Here is a 20,263-nt window from a genome sequence, read left to right on the forward strand (position 1 = left end):
GGAGGGGGCTCCCAGGGGGAGCCTGAGCCACGCGTGAGTGAGGCCAGAGAGGAACCGCTTGAAAGGGTCCCACGTCGGTCTTGCTTCTGGACAGCAGCAGGTCCTCCCTTCCCATGGCAGGGGTCGGGGGCTGGAGCCGCGCAGCCCCGTCCCTGTCCCTGCCGCTGCCAGATGGCTGCTCTGGACCCCACGCCCCTGTGGCACCCGCTGTGCCCCTGCTCCATGCCCCCCGCCACCGCGGGGGCTGCTCTGCCCTGTCCCCTGGGGCTGCGCCCTGCCTTGGCACCCAGCGGCTGCAGGGCTGCTGCTCTGCTGGGCTCGTCCCGCCTCGGGTGGCATTGCTGCTCGGGGGAGCCGCTGTTGGGGATGCTGGCAGCGCCCTCCGGGGCTCCCAGCGCTCCAGCCCTCCCCATTCCCATTGAGCCAACGCTCCCTCCTGGATTGCCTTGGACTGTGGTGGTTTCCAGTCTCATCCCTGGCCCAGCTGCGCCATGCCCGACCTGCGGCACCTCTGCTCCGCTCCCGCTTCCTTCCCCCGGCCTCGGAGGAGAAAGGCCACCCTGGTGTGAGCCCCGCTGCCTGGGCCACCCTGCACGCTTGCCGCTGCCTTGGCCCTGGGACTCGCCCGCTCTGCCTGTAAATGCCGCAGCCCTGCCCTGCCTCCGCTGCCGCTGGACCCCCAGCTGCCCCCCGCTCCCTTCCCAGCGCCGTGGCTTGGCGGGAGGGTGGCGGAGGGCAGGTGTGGCCCCCTTACCCTGGTGCTTTGGCACTGGCGCCAGGGCCGAAGCGCCTCCTCCCTGGCCAGCCGGGTGTGCGGGAGTGGAGCTGGCCCCGAGCTGCTGCTCGCACAGGAAGGGAGGAAGCGGCCAGCACGCTTCCAGCGGCGTCCCCAGCTGGGAGCCAGCGAAGGAAGAAGGAGGCTTTGTGTTCCTCCTGCCCTCCCTGCCCTTCAGCTCTGCCAGCGGGAGAAAAACACAACCTCTGCTTCACCCGTCCCCGCCAGATCAAGATGAGCGAGGCGTCCTAATGCGCAGCAGCTGGGCCGCGCTCCCCCGCTCCTGCGAGCATCGCTCCAGCCCCGACCACCAACGCACAGGAACTGCTGCTCGGCGGCCATCCCCTCCCACCGCCGTGCTCCCCGCGACGGGCTGGGCTGCGGGAGGCGGGTGCTGCCCTCCGCTCCTCCACAGGGCCCGGACCCCCCCTGCCCCTCTGCCTGCACCCCTCTGCTGCTGCCGGAGGGTGGGCATCCCCCGGGCTTTGCAGCTTCCAGCCTTGCCCGCCGCGGGAGGTGATGGGGGGCTTGCGGGAGGTCCTGTGCTCCCCCTGCCCTCCAGCTTTGGTTTTTCGCTGTGGCTCAGCCCCCCCCGAGCCAGGGCTGTGTGCCCCTGGGGAGAAATGGGGGGCAGACACTGGTCCCCCCCCCCCAGCCCCACTGCCTGCAGCAGGTGAAGCGGCTTTGGGCTCGTCCCCACGGGGCAGGGGACACAGCTTGCGGGGCCCTGCCCAATGCCCGAGTCCTGCCCGGCTCTCTCTGCCTTGTAAATAAATGTACAGGTCTGCCCGCAGCCCGCGCCTGCCCTGCTTCGCCGGGGGGCTGATCCCGGCCCCCTCCCCAGGCCATGGCCCCCTCCTCAGGTCCCTGCTCCCACCCCTGTGGGCTGTGCAGCCGCAGCCTGAGGGCTGCAGAGAAGCGAGGAGGGAGTGGGAAGCGGCGTTTCGTCCCCAGGGTAGAGGGCACAGAGAGGGGCCATGGCTGTGCTGGGGCCGGGGACCACCCAGTGCCTCCCAGGCAGGGCTGGGCAGCGTCCAGTGCTGAGGGGCTCTGGGCTCTGCACCCCGCGGCTGTGTGGGGCGCTGGGGGAAAGGGGGATGGATGGGTGGATGGATGGGTGGGTGGGTGGATAGATGGTCAGAGGTGTCCTCATGGCTTTAGCATCTGCCCAAGAAGGGTGGGACGCCCAGGCATGGGCTGGTGGGGGTCCCGGTGCTCCTCTGCCCGGTGGGGCTGCGGCCGTCCCCGAAGCGGTTAAGGCTGCCCGGGCCTGGACACCGGCTCCCGCCGCGGGCGTCCCTCCCAGCCGCTTCCTGCCGGCAGCCTTTGACCGGTTCCTGTCGGTGACCACCCTGCGGGCCTGGAAGCCAGCGCGGCCCCATCTGGTTTGAGTTACGCTCCGCGGCGGTGACGTCTCCTTCCTGTCTGGCCCTGGGAGCCGCGTGTTGCCCCGGTCCCGGTGGGCCACGGGGGGCTGCGGGGCCTTGCCGTGGGGTGGCCCACGGTGCTCCCAGCCAGGCCGTCAGCCCCAGACCCTCCTGGCACCCTGTGCTGCACCAGGGGATGGGTTTCTGGACACAGCCCAGCGTGCGCACGGCGTCAGCGTGGGGATGTAGGGGCGCTGGAGCATCCCGGTGCCCCAAGCCCAGGATGGAGGACCCCCACCCCATAGCCTAGTTTGTCTTCTCCAGCCCCCTCCTCTCCCACCTCAGGACCCCACAGGGGCACCCATGGCACCTCCACTGGGGCTGGCACCCATGGGAGCAGCTGTGGCCCCATCCCGTGCTCCTGGCCGAGGGGCTGGATAGGGCTCAGGAGCCATCCCAAGCCGTGGGGAGGGGACTGTTCCTGGTAGGGTCGATGGGCACGGTGACAGGGCTGGTCCTGGTCCAGCACAGGCCATGGCAGCCAGTGCCATCCATCACACGGGGGGTCCTTGTCACCCTCACGGATACCCAGTGCAGTCTGGGGTGAGCGGACGTGTGTCCGTGGTGTCGGTCCCCAGAGCCTCGAGCACTCGCACAGAGCAGCCCCCTTTCCCCACCCCTGCCCGCACCCCATCCCCTGTGGCACCCACCGTGCCTGCCCAAGCCAGGGACCCCCCAGGCAGCGCAGGGAGGGAAGGGGAGCGGGCAGACCTCCTGCACCAGCACCCGGCAGCACCGCTGGCCGTGGCAGCAGGTTCACCCCGTGACTGGGTGCAGCCCAGTCCCAGGCCACGGCACGGCCCGTGCTGGGAGCGGGTGAGCGGGCGGGGGGCCAGGCCACCCACCGTGAGCTGGGAGCAAACTGGGGAGGAGGCAGGGCAGGGAGAGCAGCGGTCCCACCGCTGGGAGCTGGGGTGGGTGCAGAGAAGGGGAGCACTGGGAGAGTGGGTGGCCCTGGTCTGCACGCCCAGGGTGGTGCAAGCAGCCGGGCTCTGCGGGACTGGGGGGTCCCCATCCCCGGGGGCTGCAGCGGGGGGGGGGTGGCGATGGACTGTGGGATGCACCACGCGATGCCACGCTGCTCCCAGCGCGGGGACCCCATCCCGGGGCACCGCGTGGGGCCGGGGCCTCGTGTTCCCAGCCGGGGCGGGCGATGGGTCCGGCCACGCTGCGTGGGAACCAGACGGCCCCTGGGCACGGCTGCGGCCGCTCGCTTCCTCCCGCGCCCCCGGGGACCGTGCGAAGGAGGGGGCTGAGGTCAGCCGCGCTCGCCGCCGGCCGCTCCGGAGACGCCAGCATGATGTAGGCGCTCAAATATTGTTTTCCACTGGGGAGGTGAAAAAAATAAAAAAAGAGATGGAGAAAAGAGCGAGCCAGGGCTGAGTGGCCGTCCCCGATGATGAAGGGTGGCCCCCCCCCCCGCCCCTGCCCTGCCTAGGGCTGGGACGTGGCCGTGGCCCAGCAGTGGCTGTCTGGGGGCTGATAACGGGGCTGACGTGGCCGTGGTGCTCCTGGTCCCTGAGTGACGCCAACGCTGTCCCTCGGTGCCAGCGCAGCCCCCGCAGAGACCCCTGGGACTGGCCAAGTTGGGGTCCCGCTGACCTTGGGGGGCTCTGCCACAAACCCGCTCCCCGCAGCAGCGTGGAGAGCCCCCGCCAACCCAGCGTCCTCCCACCGTGCCCACCCTGGGGCTGGCTGTGCCGTGGGGTCTGGGCATTGCTGCTTTAGGTGTCCCCCCTCTCGCAGCCTAGGGTGGGCAGGAGGGGGGCATGAGCACAGCCCCCCCCGCTTTGCCAGCATCGCTCTGGCCCCACTCCAGCGCTGCAGAGGTGCTGGACCAGCGATGCATGGGAAGGGGCTGGTGGCCAGGTCCCAGCCTGGGGTTGTGGGGGGACCCCCGGGTGCCCCCCCGGGGCCAGGCAGCCAGGGCAGGCGCCCATGCCCAGCCCGGTGCCAGCAGCGGTGACTCAGCCGGTGCCTCCTCACCAGCAGCCGCCCCGGTGTGATTCAGGTCAGAAGAATCCGCTTTCCCTGGCGGTTCCCACCGCAGCCACAGCCCCTGGCACAGCCCGGCTCCGTGGGGGTGTCTGCAGGGACCTGGTGGGACCCCGGGCACTGGCACAGCCCCAAGCAGGGGCAGAGAGGGGACGGAGCCCCGTCCCACCCCCCCCAAGAGCAGAGCCCCCCACACCATGCCACGGCCCCCTGCTCTTCGGTGGGGTCTCCATGGGGCCACGGTGGTGCCATGAGCTGGGCCACGTGCTGAGCCCGGTGCCGGTTGTGCCGTGTGTGGTCCCCGGCGCAGGGAGGTGGCAGCGGGGCTCTGCGGGGGCTCGCTCCTGCCGCAGCGTGGCCCCCTGCCCCATAGGAATGAGGTTCCCTCCTGCTACCCCAGGACGGGGGTTTCGGGGGCCTTGTCCCCAGCCTCTCAGGGACACGGGACGTGGACGTGGGTGCCCTGACCCAGGCCATGCCCCATCCCCCTGCGGCCTCACCGCACCTCACCAGGGATGAGGGCTGCCTCGGGTGGTCTTGGGGACGCAGTGCCCCCAGCCAGCACCCAGGCTGGGGCAGAGGGTCCCCAGCTTTGCCCCTGCCCACTGCCCACCCCAAGCGGGGCGCAGAGACCACAGAGGCGGCATTGGGGAACGTGCTTTATTCGGTGCCGGGGCTGGGGGTGTCCTGGGGTGCGGCCAGTCCCTCACTCGAAGAAGAACATGCCGGGTGTCCGGTAGAGGCAGGGGGGCAGACCCAGGGGGTAGCCATTGCCCCCCTGCAGTGGGATCGCACCCCCCGTCCCCCACGGCTCCTTCTGCTCGCCCGCCCGTGGCCCTGCAGCCCCGAAGGGTGGCTGGCGGGGGGCGGTGGGGGCCGGGGGGGCCGCGGCCAGGAGATGCTCCAGCGCCGTGCCGCACGGCCGCTCCTTCACGCAGAACCTCAGCGCCTGCACCCGGCACTGGTAGCTGCCACCCAGAGCCTCGGGCCCCGATCGGCCAAAGGAGCCGAAAACGGGCAGGGGGGGCTGCGCGTAGCCCTCCCCCTCCAGGAAGCAGGACGGCGGGGGCTTGCCCGTGCCCAGGAGGGTGCCAGGGAACGTGGGGGGCACCTGCCCAAAGGGCTGACCTGGCCCCAGCCCAGGGGCGGCCGGGTCCTCGCCCTCCAGCTGCCCCGGAGGGGTGCCTGGGGGTGCCGGGGAGTCCTGCGGGGGGTCCCTGGGCTGGGTGGGCAGCAGGGTGGGCAGCAGGGCAGGGTGCGGTGCCGGGCGCTCGCTGGGCAGCGGGTACTGACCTGGCCGGGGCAGCTGCAGCGCCGCCGGGAGCCCCCCGAAGACAGTCTCCTTGGGCGGGCGGCTCTCGGGGGGGGGGAAGAACGGCCCCTTGGGCTGCGGCGTGTCCGGCAGGTACAGGCAGGGCTGCCTGGCCTTGGCTGGCTGCCGCCGGGCGCAAGGCTCGGCACCCCCCGGCACCCCGCCACCCTCGGGCAGCACGGTGGGGCTCGGCAGGCGCCCCGCGGCTGCCGGTGAGGCGTAGCCCCTCTCTGCCTTCCCCTCCTCGGGCAGCGGGGCAGCAGGCGGCCCCCGCGCCCGGTGCTTGGGGGGTTTCCCGCGCCCCTCGTCGCCCTCGGTGCCCGGCGTGTCCCGGAGGCCCCTCTTCCTGGTGAAGCGCCGCCGGCGCCGCAAGAAGCTGCCGTTCTCGAACATGTTGTAGCAGTCGGGGTCGAGCGTCCAGTAGTTGCCCTTGCCGGGCTTCTTGTCGTCGCGGGGCACCTTGACGAAGCACTCGTTGAGGGAGAGGTTGTGGCGGATGCTGTTCTGCCAGCCCTGCTTGTTCTCGCGGTAGAAGGTGAAGCGGCCCATGATGTAGCGGTAGATGCCGCTGAGCGTGATGCGCTTCTCCGGGGCGCTCTGGATGGCCATGGTGATGAGGGCGATGTAGCTGTAGGGTGGTTTGGTGGCCTCCGCGCTGGGGAAAGGGCCGCCGGCCGGCTCGGGGGCCGGTGGGCTGCGCAACGCCGCGTCGCCAACGGGGAGGTCCGGTTGCATCCTCCCGGCCGGCCGCAGCCCTCCCGCTCTGCCGCACGGTCCCCGGCACGGACCGTTAAAACCCGCCGGCGGCCCAACCTCCTCCCGCGGCCGGCCGGCGAGGGGGCGGTGGGCCCCTCCTCTCCGGGGCCGCCCAGGGCGGAGCGGGGCTCCGGCGTCCAGCGCTGGTCCCTGCGGACGGATGGACGGACGGACGCGCCGCCAAGGCCAGCGGCCAGCAGCCAGAGGCCCCGGGGCTGGCACGGCCGCGGTCTCCCCAGGGCAGAGGCTGGCAGCGCCGGCCTCGGCCAAGCCCCCGGCTCCCCCAGCCCCTCTTCCCACGGGAGGTTCCCACGACCTGAGTCTCATCCTGCCCTGCCCGTGGGGTGCAGCCAGTGCCTCAGCCCCCGCCCCCAGCCTGGGGTTGTGCCAGATCCCGTGCGCTGTGCCAGGTCCCCGCGCCGTGCCAGGTCCCCGCACCGTGCCCGGCCAGCACGCTGCCTCCAGGGTGCAGCACAGCCCCCACCACCCAGGAGCCTCCCTCGCTCCACTCCGCAGGGGAAACTGAGGCACGGGCAGCAAGTGCCTTTGGGACGGGCTCCCGCATTGCTGGGCTGGCAGAGCAGCTAACGGGCACCTCGCTGCTCCCTGCGCCCCCACGCCAAGGGGCTGGGGACCGGGGCTGGGTGGGATTCAAGCCAGCACAGGGGCAGGGGGCTCGGCTCGTGCTGTCCCCCGGGCTGTGGCTGAGCTGCCCTTGCCTGCAGTGTGAGGCTCTGCCTGGGCTCGGCTCCCCCAGCCACCCGTGCCCACCTTGGACCAGCACCAGCCCCCACGCTGGAGCCAGCAGTACCGAAACACAACCTTTATTTCGAAGGTTCACGAATGGCGAGTCCCGGCAGCGCAAGGCACAAGGACGGAGCTGGCTCTGCCCCAGCCCACCAAAGGAGCACACAGCAAACCCCACCCGGGGGGCTCCCGGGGAATAAATAGATCTATGTGGGGGCAGCAGCCGTCTGCCCACCCCGGCCAGCACCCGCCCGTGTCCAGCCCCGCAGCGCTGAGCCCCCCCGGGCACACCGGCTCGGGGAACGTGGCCGGGGCAGGACCACGGGGAGGCAGAGCATCCCGCTCCGAGGCTTTGTCACGACTGGGCTCTCCTCCCGCCCGCCCGCCCGGGCTCAGGGCTGGCAGAGCTGTTTGAGGACGTGGATGATGTGGCTGGAGGCACCGGGGGCGCAGGGCTGGGGGGATCCCCGCAGCAGCGTCGGCCCCACGCGCTGGGCGTGATGGAAGAGCTCCCGCGCGAACACCGGCTCCACCTGCGGAAGCACAGAGCCGACGGAGGACGGGCACAGCTCCGTGTGCCCCCCGAGAGCACGATGGCCCCGGCACCCGGCTCAGGGACGGCACGGTTCGTACTCACGTGGGCCATGATAAGCTTCTGGAAGTGGTGCCCGGCGCTGGTGGGGTACTCCTCCCCGAAGCACAGGTGGATCTGGTACTGTGGCGTGGGCTGCCCGTGGCTCAGGTAACCCCGCAGCTCTGCAAGACACCGGCCCTGTGAGGGGACACAGGGTCCCCACGGCCCCCCAGCCCAGAGCAGCCATGCCGGGGCAGGACCTGCTCCCATTCCCGAGGGGATCGGCGTCTCCCGGGGCAGGGGCCGGCAGAGCTCGTGCGCCCGGGTCGGTGAGCGGGCACTTACGCTGCAGGAACTGCTGCGTGTCCAGCAGCTTGTAGGTCTTCTCCCTCTCCAGCTTGTTGGGCCAGTCCCTGTGTGGGGCCAGTGGCCCGTTCCAGTACACCCTGCCCTGGCACTGGCGCTTCATGAAGACCCCCTCGGGCGCTACCCACAGCAGCACGCCGCGCTCCAGGTGGGGCAGGAGCCGCTCCAGCACGTCGGTCATGCCGGCCACCCGGCCACTGCCGCTGAGCGCCCGCGGCGGGGGGAACTCGATCTGCTCCATGCAGGAGGGGCCGTAGAGACGCTCGCTGTCGGCCGGCACGGCGCGGGAGGTGATGCGGCAGCCCTCGGCCGTGCGGGTGGTGACCTCCTTCACCAGCACGTCGCAGTAGTAGAGGCGGACGTGGAGCCAGCAGTCTGGGACGAGGGGAAGGTCAGCTCGTGGGCAGCCCGGTCTGGGGCTGGGGGGGCCACCCAGGGTACTGCCCAGCCAGCACGGCTCCTACCTGAGTGGTTGATGTCCTCCACGGGGAGGTAGGATGGGGGTCTGGGGAGGAGGTGGCTGTGGGTTGGGTTCCAGCCATAGAAGACTCCCCTCACATTGTAGCCTGGGCCAGGGCAGAGATGAGGTGGTAAAGGGACATGGGCAACTGTCCCCAGGGGCTCCCGGGTGCTGTCCCGGCCCCAGCCCCTGGGCTAGGTGGGCAGCAGGGTCCTTCCCACTGCTGCTGCTCGTTACAGGGCCTCGTTAAACTCCCTAAGCGCATAACCAAGTGGCTTTGCTGGGGCAGGGAGGGAGCCTCCAGCCCCGGTCTCCAGCCCCATGCGCATTGCCTGCACAAGGGATGGGGCACAGGGCTGCAGAGCGGGGTCGCTCCTGCCGGGCAGCACGTGCTCCCGGCCCCCAGCCCCATCCCGCTGCCAGGGACCCTCCTCACCTCGCTCAGCCGGGTGGGCAGAGAGCAGGGGCAGCGGAGACACGTGGCACATCTCCGTCGTGCCCTTCTGGCTTTCCTCCTCCAGGCTCCCTGCAGCGCTGCCCTGGGGAGGAGAGCGGCTGCGGTGAGGGCTGAGCCGGCAACGGGGAGCCCTGAGCTGGCTCCTGCCTCCACCACGGACGCTGTTTGCCGGCAGATCCCCGGCCTGAGCCTGGCAGCCGTGTGGCACAGGGGACCCGCAGTGATGCTCGGGGAGCCGGCTGCCCAGCGGGGTGGATGCAGGCAGTGTGCAGGCAGGGGAGCAGCCGGCAGATGAGGGGGGATTCGGGGGTCCCACCTTCTCCAGCCCGCAGGCAGCTCCTGCGGCGGATGGCACGGGGTGCGGGGCTGGCTCACCTGCTGGTCCTCGCCGGCTGGGGACTGCGTGTCACCGTCCTTCTCTGCAGAGGGCAAGGAAAACCCACTGAGCCCCCCGGCAAACGGCAAGAACAGCCCACCGGAAGGCGCCTGGCTGCCCAGGACACCCAGAGAGGAAGAGGAGTGGGGAGGAAGGGTGACGTCTGTGGGAGACGGGGCTTGTACAGGCACAGCACAGGCATCGGCCTCAAGTCTGGCACAGAAGGAGAGACGGCACGGACGCACCTGTGTCCCGGGCGCCATCGGACACGATCTGGTACACCTTGTAGGGCTCGGAGATGTCCAGCTGGCTCCGCTCGGGCACCTCCTGGAAGTCGGTGCTCTTGTTGAGGGCGCAGCGGAGACGGGTCTTCCAGGTGGAGGGGTCGGCCTTGTCCGTCCCCTCGTGGTACTTCCCCTTGTAGACGGCCCAAGCCTGCGGGCAGAGGGTGCCCTGTGCTGGGGGGGCTGCCCGGCCCCCCGCTCCACTGTCCAGGGGGGTATGAGTCCACTGGGGCTGGGTGGGGGGCAGTGGGGAACCGGGGCTGTGGGGAGCTGGGTGGGGGGGGGTCCCAGGGGAGCGCATGGAGCTGGGCGATGGGGAGCCCCGAGAGTGCGCGTGGAGCTGGGTGGGGGGTCCAGTGGGAGTGCACATGGAGCCAAGTGGGTGACTCTAAGGGTGCGCAGGGAGCTGGGCAGTGGGGGTGCGCACGGAACTGGGTGGGGGGTCCCGGGCGAGCACACGGGGCTGGGCAACGGGGAGCCCCGGGGGTGCGCACGGGGCTGGGCAGGGGGTCCCGAGGCTGTGCGTGAAACCAGGAGGGGGATCCCGAGGGAGCGCCCAGAGCAGGGCAACGGGGAGCCCCGGAGGTGCGCACGGAGCTGGGTGGCGGGTCCCGGGGATGCTCCCGGAGCCGAGTGCGGGTTGGGGGGAGTGTCCCGGGGGTCCCGGGGGTCCCGTAGTACCTTGAAGAGCGCGGCGTCCTGCTGCTGCCGGTAATCCTGCTTGGCCGCGTGTTTCCAGGGGATGCGGAAGAGCGTCCGGTGCCGGTTCTCCCAGCGCAGCCCCGGGTACCGGCCGCTGTCGATCTGCGCGATCAGCCACTCCTTCAGCCGCATGGGAGCCCCCGGCTCCGCCATCGCGGCCCCGCGCCCGCCCCGGCCCGGCCCGGCCCGGCCCGGCCCCGCCGCCCCGAGGGAACGTGCCGGGACGGCGAAAGCGAAAGCGCGGACCCGGGTTTCACTTTCCCTTTCCTGCACCGCACCGCCGCCGGCGGGGGGGTGGGGGTGGGTGGGACACGCGACACGGGACAGCCCACGGGAGAGGGGACAAGGACACGCACGGGAGAGGGGAGAGGGACACCCGTGGGAGAGGGGACAGAGCAGCCCACGGGAAGGGGGACAGGTGCCTCACATCCACAGGAGAGGGGACAGGGCCACGCATGGGAGAGGGGACAGGGCACCAGAAAGCACAGAGGACGCAACTGCACCCCTCCTGGGTGCCCGCCCCCCCCCCCCCCCTCAGATTTTCAGGACACCACGCTCCCTGTAGGTGACAAGGGACCCATCTCCCCCTGTCCTCCTGCTTCACAGGGCAGGACGTCTCCCTGCCCAGGCGGTCGTGCCCTCCCGTGGGACCAGCACACCAGCCCACGGGTGTGGGGAGCTGTGGGGACTGGCACGGGGTTTCCAGGCTGGTGTGAGCAGCGACATTGCCCGTCTCTCGGATCTCTCCTCCGCTCTGACACTCGCAAGGGCTCCGGGTGCTGAGTCAAATGGGAACCGGGTGGGAAGGGCCGAGATGAGCTGTGCCGAGGGCTGTCGGGGGCTGCCAAGGGACCCAGACTCATCCCGCACTGCTCCCCGCTGGCCCCGGGGGTCCTGGCAGAAGCCATCCCCGCAGAGGAGACGCGGCGCCTGTGGTCCCGGCACTTCTGGGCATCGGCCTTCCCCCGCCTCGGGAAACGGCTCTGCGGCGAGGTGGGTGCACACATGGGTGAGACGGGCGTCAGCGCCGGGAGAGGGCTGGGCCCAGCCCGGGGTCCCAGAGAGCCCCTTCGCTCCCGGTGGGCTCCTGAGCACCCTTCCTCAATGCCGGGGCTACCGGAGGGTCTATCCGTCTCTCCTCCCAGTGAGGAGCCCGGCTCAGCCGTCCTTCCAGGAGGGAAAGGGATTTCACCCTGCGCAGGGCAGGGATGGAGCTGGCTGGTACCAAGCACTGCCTGGCTGCCCTTGCGAAGGGGTGTGACCCCCCACCCACCCCAGCAGCAGGGCACGGGCCGGGTGGGCTTCGCCCTCTGGGCTCACTGGGCCACACCGGGGTCACCCCAGTGTCGGCTCCTCCACCACCACTGCAAAGCCACATGTCACTGCGCGGGGAAACCCAGCTCCTCCGTCCGGCCCGCAGCCTACAGGGTCTCCTTTCGCAGCCCGCTGGGTTTCCTTTCCAGCTCTGAGTCAGAGAAAGTCACCTCTGGCAGGGAGGAGAGGGGAGGCTCCCGAGAGCTGGTGGGCTGCTTGGGGCTGCAAAGCCTCGAAATGAGTAAGCAGCGGCACGGTGCCCAGCGCCGGGCTTTCCCGAAGGATGTGGGGACAGGAGCAGGGCTGTGTGACACAGAGGGCCCAGGGGGCCACGCAGGGGCGTACGAGGCAGGCGCGCTGGCAGGGCTTTGCTCTCCTTCCTGAGCCTGCCCGTGGCCCCTTTGCCGCAGCCCAAAGCCTGCCCGCCCTGCCTGCTCCTGCTCAGGGAGGCTGACCTGGGGTCTGCCTGCGGCGCGGCTCTGCCCGCCTGGCAGGAGGAGGAGGAGGAGGTGATGCCAGCACCGCGGCTCAGCACCGGGAGCTGGGGGAGTCCTGGTTCAGGGAGGGGGAGAGGGGCTGCAGACAGGACCCCCTGACCCAGCCAGCGCTGGGCCACGCTCACCCTCGCCCTGGCAGCCCCTGGCCATCCTGCTCGGTGCTGCCGCAGCCGGGCTGGCACCCAGCCGCGCTCCGGGCGGTGCAGGAAGCCACTCTGGTCTCTGCACCGCACCAGCCAGGAGGGGATTTCCAGACGGCTGCGGCTCTGCTGGGGCAGCGCCCTGGCCCCCCCCTGGCACCCGTCGTCCGGGCAAGCCGGGGGCTGTGTTCTGGGAAAAGGGCCCGGGACTGACCGACAGGGAGTCTGCATCTCCCCTTTCCGCCTCGGGAAGCGGGGCGATGGCAAGGGGTCACGGCACAGCCTCTCTCGCTGGCTTGCACAGATTACACCCAAGGCCAGGAGATAATCGTAGCTGCCGGCTCGTTAGCCAGCCCCAGCCGGACTGGGATAAGCCTTTATCAGCCGGGGATTTACTCTCGTGTGTCAGCCCTTGGGATTTAATTACCCCGGCACCAGCAAAGATGCTCAGGAGCCGGTTTCCCCGCCGTGCTGCTGGCTGCGCAGGGAAGGCGAAGCTGCTGAGCCGTTAAAGCTTTCATGCCGAGATGAACTTCAAAAGGAGTCAAACATTAACTCACAGCTAACCCTGCCCTCGCCTGGGTTTTTCCAGTTCTGCAAACCAGATCTGCCAAAATAAATATGTTTTGCTGGGCTGGAGGTGCCATCGCTCAGTGTTCAGCCTCGCCGTGGGTTTACAGTGTGAACAGGGAAATCTTGGGTGTAAACACCTCGGTGCAGCGTGTCCCGGCGTGGGGCTGACGGGACGGTGCACCCACACACGAGGCACACGTCCAGGGTGCCTGCCTGCTGCTGCCCGACCTCTCCTGGCGCGGAGCCTGTCCCCACAGAGAGCCCTGCCGTGGCACCCGGGTTTTTGGCCTCTCTTGTAACCCTCCCGCAAGGCAGTAGGGTGTCCCCTGTCCAGGTGTGCTGGTGTCCCCAGCCCCCTCCTTCCCACTCCTCCCTGGGCTGCAGAGCGTGGCCACCAGCAGCCTCCAGCCCTGCCCCACGCCAGGACCTTCCTCCCCAGCGTCCCCCTTCTGATCCGGCCATCGCAGGGGAGTCAGACCGGGCCCCAGGCAGACGCCGGGAATGGGTGTTTATTATTGGGGGGCATAGAAAGTCTTCAAGCAAAACGGCTTAAGGCTCGGCTTTAGTGAGGTCTGGCCGGGTTAAACGCTTCGTTCCCACCTTTGAAAGATTGTGCCCTGGGACGGGTGGGACTGGGGGGCAATGGACTCCTAAAGCTGCAGTGCTCGCTCAGGGCTTGTGCTTGGCCGGGCTGGAGCTGGACCCTTGCCTGGGGGCCGGAGCGGTGGCGTCACCTGCTAATGCCCCCGCGTGTCCCTGCTCCGCAGCCACCTCGGCGCTGGGAGCTTGTGCTGCTGGTGGGAAAACCGCTCGGAGGGGAGCGCTGGGTCTCCCGTACCCTGTGCGCCCCAAGGCCCGTGCAGCGGGTACCCAAGTGCTAAAGCTGCGGCTGGGTGCTGGCCCTGCGGCAGGAGAGGCGCTCTCTGTCCCTCTGCCCCAAGCAGGAGCCCACAGCAGCCTTGGGGCAGAGACCTGCGCCTTTCACTGGGATCCCCGCCACGCCAGATGCGAAGAGGCTGAGCCCGCTGAGCGCTGCGGAGCCCGGCAGTGCACGCGGGTCCCTCCCCGACAGCAGAGAGCCGGGACAGAGGGTGGCACGCTCACGGCCCCGAAGAGAAGAAGGAGCTGGGCTTGGTGAGGCTCCCCTGCACCTTGGTGCTCCCCCAGCCCGCTGTGCTGCGGCTCCTTCGTCTCTCCCAGGCTGCTGGGTGATTCTCGCCGCTCTCCCTCGGCTGGGGTCACTTCAGACAAGCCGGGATGCAGGAGAACGTCCTCTTCACCCGCAGCAGGAAGGGAGTCGTGCTCCTGATGTCTCTGGCTCTTGGGACCAGTCCTTGCAGAGCTCCCTCCGTCCTGGATGGTCCTCCTCTTCCCGCTGGCAGCAAAGCCTTTATTTCTTCCTCATCGTTGAAAGGGGACGCCCCATACCTCTGCTTCAGGTGCCTGCGGACCTGGGGAAGGGGGGAGAAGCAAAATAACGTGCTTGTTTCCAAGGGCAGGTCCAAGCCTGCCAGCAAGGGGAGCAGGGAAGCGACGTGCTCCCCTGGGGGACTTGTCGTTGCCTCGAGACCCCGCGGGCAGGCTCAGCTGCGGAGCAGAGCCCGGGCGGCAGAGGCCGGTCCCACCTTGCGGGCTGCGCCCCCGCCGAACTCAGCCAGCTGCTGCTTGAAGCCAGGGTTGGGGTTGGCGACGGGCCGGACGGTTCGGATGGCCTCCAGCACCTCCTGGCAGCTCAGCTCCGTGACGGCCATGACGTAGGCGACAACCACGGTGGTACTGCGGGAGATGCCGGCCAGGCTGGCGAGGGAAAGGGCAGAAGGGCTGCTGTCGGCGGCCCACCCTGACCCCGCGCTCTCCCCTTCCTCCACCCCTCTGCTTCAGCTGTTTCAGTTCCTCCAAGAATTTTCTCACCAGGAGGCCTGGCCCCTTCCAAGGTCCTCTCCATCAGTGCCTATAAATACCCAGTCCTCCCCGGGGAAGGCAGAGCAGCGGCTGCTGCCTGGCTGCCTGCCCCAAACCCTGCTCTTCCCACTCGCTCAGCTGCAGCAAAAAGCTGCCCCCTCTCCAGGGCTGCCTGGATCCCGCTGGGTTTGAGTCACAAGCCACAGCCGAGAGTGGATCCTGGGTGGACACGTGGGCACGGAGCCCTCTGGCACAGGCTGGCTTGGATCGGGGGTCTGCAGCCAAAGCAGGGGGGCTGGGGGCTGGATCTTTTCTGCTCTGCTGTGCTGGGGCGACATGGCAGCAGGGACGGGGAAAGGAGAGTTACCAGTGGACGAGGCAGTTCCCTCCGTGCAGGCGACACTGGTGGATAAAACTGATGCATTCCTTGAAGTGCCTCTTGCTGGCAGGAAAAATAAACCAGAGAGAATAAGGCCTTCAGGGGTGGAACAGGATTTTTAGGCTGCAGGCAGAGCAGCCCTGCGCGGCTGGGGATGAAGCACTAGCACAGACTGCCCCGTCGCTTTACAGGCACTGCCCGCAGCGGCTGAGACCTGAGCAGCTCGGTGCTGCCGTTTGCCAAGGGAAGGTGCAGGGGCCAGCTCGGCCCTCGCTGGGGGCAGGAGCGGGTGCTGCTGTGCAGCTCTGTGGGGCTGTGTGACTGGGACTCGTGTGACTTGTGCTGGGGCAACGGGAGCTTGGCCGCTCCACACCAGTGCCCTTGGCCGGCTCCACACCCTTTACCCCCTCTCCCTGCTCCAGGCACCTCCCAGGGGGGTGCTCACTGCTCCTCTCCATTGGTGCCACAGGGGGGCTGCCCCTCGCCTCGCCCCAGGGCCGGGACCCACTGTCGGGGTCAGAGGTGGTCCCCAGCACCGGGGCATCGTGCCTCCAGCCCGTGGGCTGCTGTGCTGGAGGCAGCACCTCGAGGGCTCGGGGTGCCGGGAGCCCTCACCCCCATCGCCACGCAGAGTCCAGCCCTCCCGTGTGCCCCGAGCTGGCCCTGGCCCCCCCGGGTTACTCACATGTTGGCCTCGGGGGTGTCAGGCAGGGGGATGCGGAGGTAGGTGATGTCCTGGAAGACACAAAAAGAAGAGGAGAAGCTCGGGCGCCGTGGTCGGGGTGTCACGCACGCTCGCGGCCAGCCTGGCAGAGCCTTTGCTCCTCACCCCAGTGCTGCCTGCGGGGCTTTGCTCCCCACCACAGCGTCCCCCTGCGTGGGGATGGGGCCGCTCTCTCCCTTGGCAGGGGGAGGGCAGTGGGGGAGAGGCGGCTCGTGGGAGACGGTGGGAAACAAACGAGGCTGGAGAGCTGGGAATTGTTTCCCCGTTAGCGTTCAAGGCCAGGTTACAGCCACAAGACCTCCAGCTTCCCATGCCGGGGGCTTCCCAGCTCCTGTGGGACCACTGACCAGGGAGAGGTGTACGTGCTGTGGGATGCTGAGAGGGGGCAGGAAGATGGCGTGGAAGGAGCTGCAGGGATCTACACAGCAGCACCGGGCGCGGGACGCTACCTGCAGCAAGGGCTGGGGAGATTCATGGATCGAGACAATGTGGGTGATCTTGTTCCGGCTGAGCTGCTCCGGGTCTTTGGCATCTAAAGGGTAAAACTAGGTATCAGCAAGGATTCGTTTCTTACCCTTCTCTTCCCACAAGCGCCTCTGCCCTGCTCCTGCAAAGCCCTGCTGCACAGGATCCGCTGCCCCACGCCCCCCACAGAGACGGGCGAAACCACGGACACGCAAACCCCGTGATACCGAACCGGAGAGCTCCTCCGTCCCGAGGCACTTGACCTCGCTGCTCACCCTGGGGTGAGCCTTCACATCTGCATGGAAAACCCCCCTCCTCTGCCAGCAGGCAGCTTCCCGCCTGCCTGCGCTTGCCCCCGCGCTCTGCCCGCGCCTGCCCTGCGCCAACACGCCCGAGCGATGGGGCTCGCTGCGGCCTGAGGGACCTGCTCTCTCCCGCGGGGCCGCAGCCCTTCACGTCAGCCCTGGGTTTGGCACCTGCACCTGAGCAACCTGCAGAAAACGCCGCGACAGCGACGGGCGGCGCTGTGTGCGGGTCCCCTCTGCGGCCGCACGCGCAGCAATCGGGTACCCTCGGCTCTCGGGGGGCAACGACCTGCTTCCCACCCGCGCCTCGGCATCCCCGGCTGTCACCCTGGTCGCTGCTCCAGCAGACGTTACGCTGGGAGGGCAGCGCGCTCGTCCTGCTGGCTGAGCGGCCTCGCCGCCCTCTCGCGCCCCGAGCAGCGGGGCAGGGAGAGGAGCAGCAACGTTCCTCCCATCTCGTCGCTTTGGGTTTCTGAACTCGCACGTGGTGTAAAACCTCGGCTCGGGAATCCAGACCGCGATGTGCTGACGGCATGGTGTGAATTTTAATGGGAGTGAGTCCTGAGGGAGACGCTCTGCCGGCGAGCTTTGCCGTGGGGAGGGAGGTGGGGACCCTGGCGGGGACTCGCACAGCACCCGCCACCTTCCCAGCCGCCTCGGGCAGGCAGTGACGGCGATCAGTGGCAGCGGCATCACGGCTTCAGCGGCTGGGAAAGGTGGCAGTTGGAGAAAAGGTCTGTGTGAGCGGTCGGAGCTTAATGTGGCAGGCCTGAAATCTCTGCTGTCCCCCCGGCTTGCTTGGTAGGGTGATGCTCGGGGCGGCATCAGGCCAAGACCCCACGTCAGTGGTTACTCGCAGGAACCCTTGTGATGAACCTGGGAGCTGGGTGCCCTTGCCCCTCCGCTCCCAGCAAGCCGCAGCCCCCCCAGCCCACCCCAAGGTGCTCCACGGGGTGCAGGGAGCACAGGGCTGCCCCAGCCAGGGCTGCTGCTCAGGCTCCAATAATGTTTTTTCGTGGTTTTAACCCTTCTCAGCACATACAGCAGGAATCAAGCTGCCAAAAGAGCCATTAGGGAGGCAGAGGCACGAACGAATGCTGGTGTGTCATGGCAGGTACCAGTACTTGGTCATGAATTGTCCCCTGACAACGAAAGGCCCTTAAAATAGTGAATTGGTGTGGGAAGAGGTGACTCTGCCTCTGGGAGAAATTTCCTCTTGAGGGTGGGCAGCCCCCTCCTGCATCTCCTGCAGCTGCGAAACTGGGGTGCGTCACCCCAGTCCTGCTCCCTCACACTGCTGCGGCACCAGCAGCTCCTCTGCCTCCAGCACGGGACCGGTGCCGGCTCAAGCACACGGCACAGCCCACCGCGGCGGGTCAGCTCCCACAGGACTCGGGGCAGGGGGGAAGGTTTGAAAGCAGAGCCTGGCGGCCGTTAAAAAAGGCAACCAAAGCGAAGGCAGAGGGTTTCGGCAGGGGGTTTCGGCAGAGGGTTTTGGCAGAAGGTTTCTGCCTTGCGTTTCCCCCTGGTGCCTCCACTCCCGCTGCTGCCAACACAAACCGAGCGGCAGAGCGGAGCGTGGTGGGCGCTGGCAGGCGTCGGGCAGGGAGGCACGAACGCAAGCCAGCCCGGCTCCCCGGCTGGAGGATGTCTCTGCGACGGCGGGGCTCCGCTTACCGATGAAGTTCCCAAGGTAGAGGCCGGGGAGGATCTGCGGGACACAAGGAGAAGCGGCAGCGTGAGCAGCGACCTTGTGCCGTGGTACCCACCACGCTGGGACCCCCCGCGGGAAGCAGTGACCTCGGCTGGAAAGGCCAAAGTTCTGCCGTTAACGCGACCATCACCAGTCCCAGGGCAGGAGCGGTGCTGGTGCAGCTGGACCTGTGCACTCCTGGGGCTGCCACTGCTCCGGCACCCGGCACGTGGGGCTGGACGTAGCCGTGGCACCCCAACCTGTGCAGCCACCCAGTGCTGCGCCCTCACGGGTGCTGGGAGTTGGCCACGGCTTTTTTTTTATTGCTTATTATGAATCAAGTCTTTGTCAGGGGTTATGATCTGAGCTCAGCAAGCTGCATACGCCTCCGTCCAGCCTTGGACTACACCCGTGACCTGCGGAAGTCCTGCTGCCCGAGGGACGGGGAAGCAACAGGCAGGGAGAAGCCTGGAGGGGATGTGGTGGTCCCCCTCCCAGCCCCAAGCTCTGCTCCCCTTGCTCTGCGCCGCAGGGAGCCCATTTCTAACAGCCCAGGAACGGGTCGCTCTGGACACCGTGTCTTCGGCTGATTTTCCTTGTGAAATTCCACTTCTCATCATGAAAAGATAATTACTTGACAATGCTGCTGTTAATAGCACTGCAGATGCAGAAGCAGGCTACACCTCGCATCCCTTCTTACCCAGAGCTATTTTGTATTTTCCCTTTCTCCCAGCCTGGACAACGGGGCTCCCTGGGCTCTTCACCCCCGTGTCCAGTTGGTTCCCCTCCAGCTTCTCCCTGCTGTGATGTTCGGTGCCCAGGACCTGGGCAGGCAGAGGTGATTTCCACCAGCAGAGCTGGGCTCACCTTTACCTCACTGCCCACGTTTGGAAATGTTTCTCTTGGTTGAACAGCTTAAAGAGGTTTGGTTTTTTTTTTAAGATTCTTAAGATTTTAGATCAATTTTCTATCGACAGGGCCCCTTGAACTGGCAGCTGCGGCACTGAGAGGAGCGGGTAGGAGAGTTCCAGTTAGCAAGGGCAGCTCCCAAGGGCAGGACGCTGAGCCATGAATAACAGCACGTTCCCGTCCCCAGCACCCCCCTGACCCACTCCTCACCCGAGAAACGGGGCAGTACATCCCCAGCTGCAGCACCGGGCTCTCGCCCAGGCAGTGAGTGGTTATGGTGGGGGGGATGTTTAAAGCTTAGGACCTGGAAATTCCTGCAGGAAGATGGATCTGCTTTGGGAGAAGCTCAAACAACCATAAAATACTGCCCGACCCCTCCGCCCAGCGATGCTGAGCCCCACACGCAGCCTGGCCCCACTGAGCAGGGGGTGAGGGACCGCTGAGCTCGGGGTCGCACAGGGCTCCCGGCGTGTGCTCGGGAGGTTTTTTTGGATTTAAAGGCACTGGGAAAGGTTCCCCCCTCCCTCGGAGGGGCTCGCTGTCACCTCTGCCCACCGCACCCCCCGGGGGGCTGTAGGGACAAGCCCCCGCTGCTGCCAGGTGCAGCGTCCCTGCCTGCATCTCCTCCAGATTTCCTCCACCGGCAGGTAAACAAGCTGCCCGGCAGCCGAGCCCCGTGCCGGATCCCGTGCCGGCAGGTGAAACGCCGCTCGGCACAGCAGCGCGAGCCATCAGGCGAGTGTCCCCCACCTCCAGCGCCGGGACAAGCCACGCCGGTATGGCTGGCCCTGCAGAGCAGCCGCCCCAGTGCTCCCCGTTACCTGGCTCATGCCGTTTCCCATGGCCGGCAGCAGGCGCCGCAGGGGGAAGGGGGCCACGGGCGTCCTTGTCCCCACTGCCGCCTTCCTCGTCGTCCCCAAACGCAGCCGCCGTCCCCGCTCCCGACACTCCCTGGTTGCGTGTCCGTCATGAAGAGCTCGGCTCCCCCGGGACGGCTGCCCGTGGCGGGTGGGCTCGTTGGCAGCGTGGCGAGGCTGAGGCGGTGGCGGCCGCGGAGGGGACCTTGGCCTGGCGTCCTCCACGGCTCCCGCCGAGGCCCTTCTCCGGCTGCTCCGGCACCACCGCCGCCGC

At 68.4% G+C, this 20,263-nt stretch overlaps 3 protein-coding genes across 3 annotated transcripts; all 3 read right to left on the reverse strand.

The window, feature by feature from the left end:
* Positions 1–4,903: 4,903 nt before the first annotated feature.
* FOXS1 (forkhead box S1) lies at positions 4,904–6,244 on the reverse strand. The gene has a single exon (XM_086474876.1). The coding sequence runs from the start codon at positions 6,242–6,244 to the stop codon at positions 4,904–4,906; it is 1,341 nt and encodes a 446-aa protein (XP_086331002.1).
* A 1,160-nt stretch (positions 6,245–7,404) lies between these two features.
* LOC147414246 (interferon regulatory factor 4-like) lies at positions 7,405–10,384 on the reverse strand. Its single transcript, XM_086474806.1, has 8 exons — positions 10,211–10,384; positions 9,491–9,680; positions 9,245–9,288; positions 8,849–8,951; positions 8,417–8,518; positions 7,932–8,327; positions 7,650–7,768; positions 7,405–7,545 (listed from the first exon to the last, which is right to left on the reverse strand). The coding sequence occupies exons 1-8, from the start codon at positions 10,382–10,384 to the stop codon at positions 7,405–7,407; spliced, it is 1,269 nt and encodes a 422-aa protein (XP_086330932.1).
* Positions 10,385–13,993: 3,609 nt separating this feature from the next.
* DUSP15 (dual specificity phosphatase 15) lies at positions 13,994–19,974 on the reverse strand. The gene is made up of 7 exons (XM_086474703.1): positions 19,954–19,974; positions 18,208–18,241; positions 16,210–16,292; positions 15,722–15,771; positions 15,025–15,099; positions 14,381–14,552; positions 13,994–14,206 (listed from the first exon to the last, which is right to left on the reverse strand). The coding sequence occupies exons 1-7, from the start codon at positions 19,972–19,974 to the stop codon at positions 13,994–13,996; spliced, it is 648 nt and encodes a 215-aa protein (XP_086330829.1).
* Between the last annotated feature and the right edge of the window lie 289 nt (positions 19,975–20,263).

Source organism: Leptosomus discolor, chromosome 17 (genome assembly GCF_034619465.1).
Source record: "Leptosomus discolor isolate bLepDis1 chromosome 17, bLepDis1.hap2, whole genome shotgun sequence".
Classification (NCBI taxonomy): Eukaryota; Metazoa; Chordata; class Aves; order Leptosomiformes; family Leptosomidae; genus Leptosomus; species Leptosomus discolor.

What these genes read in the sequence shown, in the direction of transcription:
- DUSP15 (XM_086474703.1), bottom strand. Translation starts at nt 19,974, where the DNA reads ATGGGAAACGGCATGAGCCAG. An exon ending in CTCCCCAGCCCTTGCTGCAG is followed by an intron (nt 15,772 to 16,209) that starts GTAGCGTCCCGC and finishes TGTGTCTTCCAG; the next exon opens with GACATCACCTACCTCCGCAT. An exon ending in GCGGGGGCGCAGCCCGCAAG is followed by an intron (nt 14,207 to 14,380) that starts GTGGGACCGGCC and finishes CCCCTTCCCCAG; the next exon opens with GTCCGCAGGCACCTGAAGCA.
- LOC147414246 (XM_086474806.1), bottom strand. Translation starts at nt 10,384, where the DNA reads ATGGCGGAGCCGGGGGCTCCCATGCGGCTGAAGGAGTGGCTGATCGCG. An exon ending in CGATGGCGCCCGGGACACAG is followed by an intron (nt 9,289 to 9,490) that starts GTGCGTCCGTGC and finishes TGCCCTCTGCAG; the next exon opens with AGAAGGACGGTGACACGCAG. An exon ending in CAGCCGGCGAGGACCAGCAG is followed by an intron (nt 8,952 to 9,244) that starts GTGAGCCAGCCC and finishes TCTCCTCCCCAG; the next exon opens with GGCAGCGCTGCAGGGAGCCT.
- FOXS1 (XM_086474876.1), bottom strand. Translation starts at nt 6,244, where the DNA reads ATGCAACCGGACCTCCCCGTTGGCGACGCGGCGTTGCGCAGCCCACCG.